Source organism: Helobdella robusta (genome assembly GCF_000326865.2).
Source record: "Helobdella robusta unplaced genomic scaffold HELROscaffold_11, whole genome shotgun sequence".
Taxonomy (NCBI): Eukaryota; Metazoa; Annelida; class Clitellata; order Rhynchobdellida; family Glossiphoniidae; genus Helobdella; species Helobdella robusta.
In genome coordinates, this window is record NW_008703617.1 from 955,559 (window position 1) to 957,273 (window position 1,715).

At 30.7% G+C, this 1,715-nt stretch overlaps 1 protein-coding gene across 1 annotated transcript in view; it reads left to right on the forward strand.

Annotated features, from left to right (window-relative positions):
- Positions 1-1,715, forward strand: part of HELRODRAFT_190121 (hypothetical protein) — a gene marked incomplete at both ends in the record, with an annotated part of 9,426 nt that overhangs the window by 2,750 nt on the left and 4,961 nt on the right. The window contains 3 exons of the mRNA XM_009012664.1: positions 91-214; positions 675-779; positions 884-941. Coding sequence (XP_009010912.1) covers positions 91-214; positions 675-779; positions 884-941 — 287 coding nt within the window. The remainder of the gene's footprint in view (positions 1-90; positions 215-674; positions 780-883; positions 942-1,715) is intronic.

Consider the following 1,715-nt stretch of genomic DNA (forward strand, 5'->3'; position numbering starts at 1 on the left):
CTACAGCAACACAAACAACAACATCACAAACAACAACACAAACAACAACAGCAACACAAACAACAACAACACAAACAACAACACAAACAGCAACACAAACAACGTCGTCTTTATAAAATTAAAAAAACCAATTCTATACAACCCTTCAATCCAGCCGATATGTTTACCTGGAAACGGTAATGATGACGTCATTAAATCACGTGTTTGCGTGGCGGTAGGCCATTGGTTGAATTCTAAAAGTGAGTTCTTTCATCCATCCATCTATTCATTCATTCATTCATTCTTTCATTCCTTCATTCATTTATTCATTCATTCGTTTTCAAGACGAAGTGACAGATACCTTAGTGCAAGCACGTCTGACAGTTCAGCCAATGAAGTACTGCATCGATAAATTATTAACAAATAAAAATTTGATAAAATTTGGTTGGCGGGAATTTATTTGTCTATGGTTGGATGATAATAGGCAGTCTAATTTGGCTATTTTTAAGGTTGGCTAATTGATTGACTAATTGGTTGACTGATTGATTAATTGATTAATTTGATCGTTAATTGATTCGCTGCTTCGTCACAGAGGAGTTTTCAATTATTGATAATAATAAAAAAAATGAAAATAATAATAATATTATTATTATTATTATTATTATTACAGTTTTGAATAATGTTTTTCTTGCCAGAGTGACAGCGGGGGTCCAGTGATGTGTGCGAATGACCAGAAAAAATGGACGATTCACGGATTTATCGATACATTTGCCGACAAAAATGATTCGGCAATAGTTAAGGTTATTATGATTAATATGATTATTGTGATTGTTATTATTAATATAATTATAATTATATTTGTAATAATAATAATAATTATTATTATTGTTGTTATTATTATTAGAGTTGCAGACTGATTCTTGCCATTAACGTTCAGCGACACGTGAAATGGATTGACAAGAGTTTGCTGATGGATGAATGAATGAATGAATGAATGAATGAATGAATGAATGGATGGATGGATGAATTAATTAATTAATGGATGGATGGATGAATGAATGTATGGATGGATGGGTGGATGGATGGATGGATGAATGAATGAATGAATAAATGAATAAAATCCACAAATACTTATATCAATTGAATAGCCAGTTTCACTTTCATTTTCGCCGTGTTTTTATGAAAAAAAATTGAAAAATTTGAATGAAAATCAATCGATCGATCGATCAATTAGTTCATAAAGCGCTATTTCCGCGATGTTCAACAGCGCTCCTGAAATGAATTTTTCAAACTGATGGGTCTTGAGATCCGCTCTGAATCATCATCATCGTCGTCATCGTCGTCATCATCATAATTTTAAACCTTCAAACAAAACGCGTTCGAATTCGAGTGCGGCGTCAAATAAAAACAAACAAATAAATAAATAAAATATTTAAATAATAAGAAGAAATAATAATAATAATAAACTATAATAAAAAGAAATAATAATAATGAATATAAGGCCAGAGCCATCGTCCTCAGTACCAATTGCAGTAGAGGAAAACTCGAACCAACACTCCCAAGAGCGATCATCTCATCATTCGCGAAGTACACTGCAGGAATGGATCCTGAGTTCTGACAACGTGATTATTATTATTATTTATTATTATTTCTTATTATTATTTCTTATTATTATTTATTATTATTATTTATTATTAATAATATTATTATTTTCATTTTATTTCATTTCGCTTCAT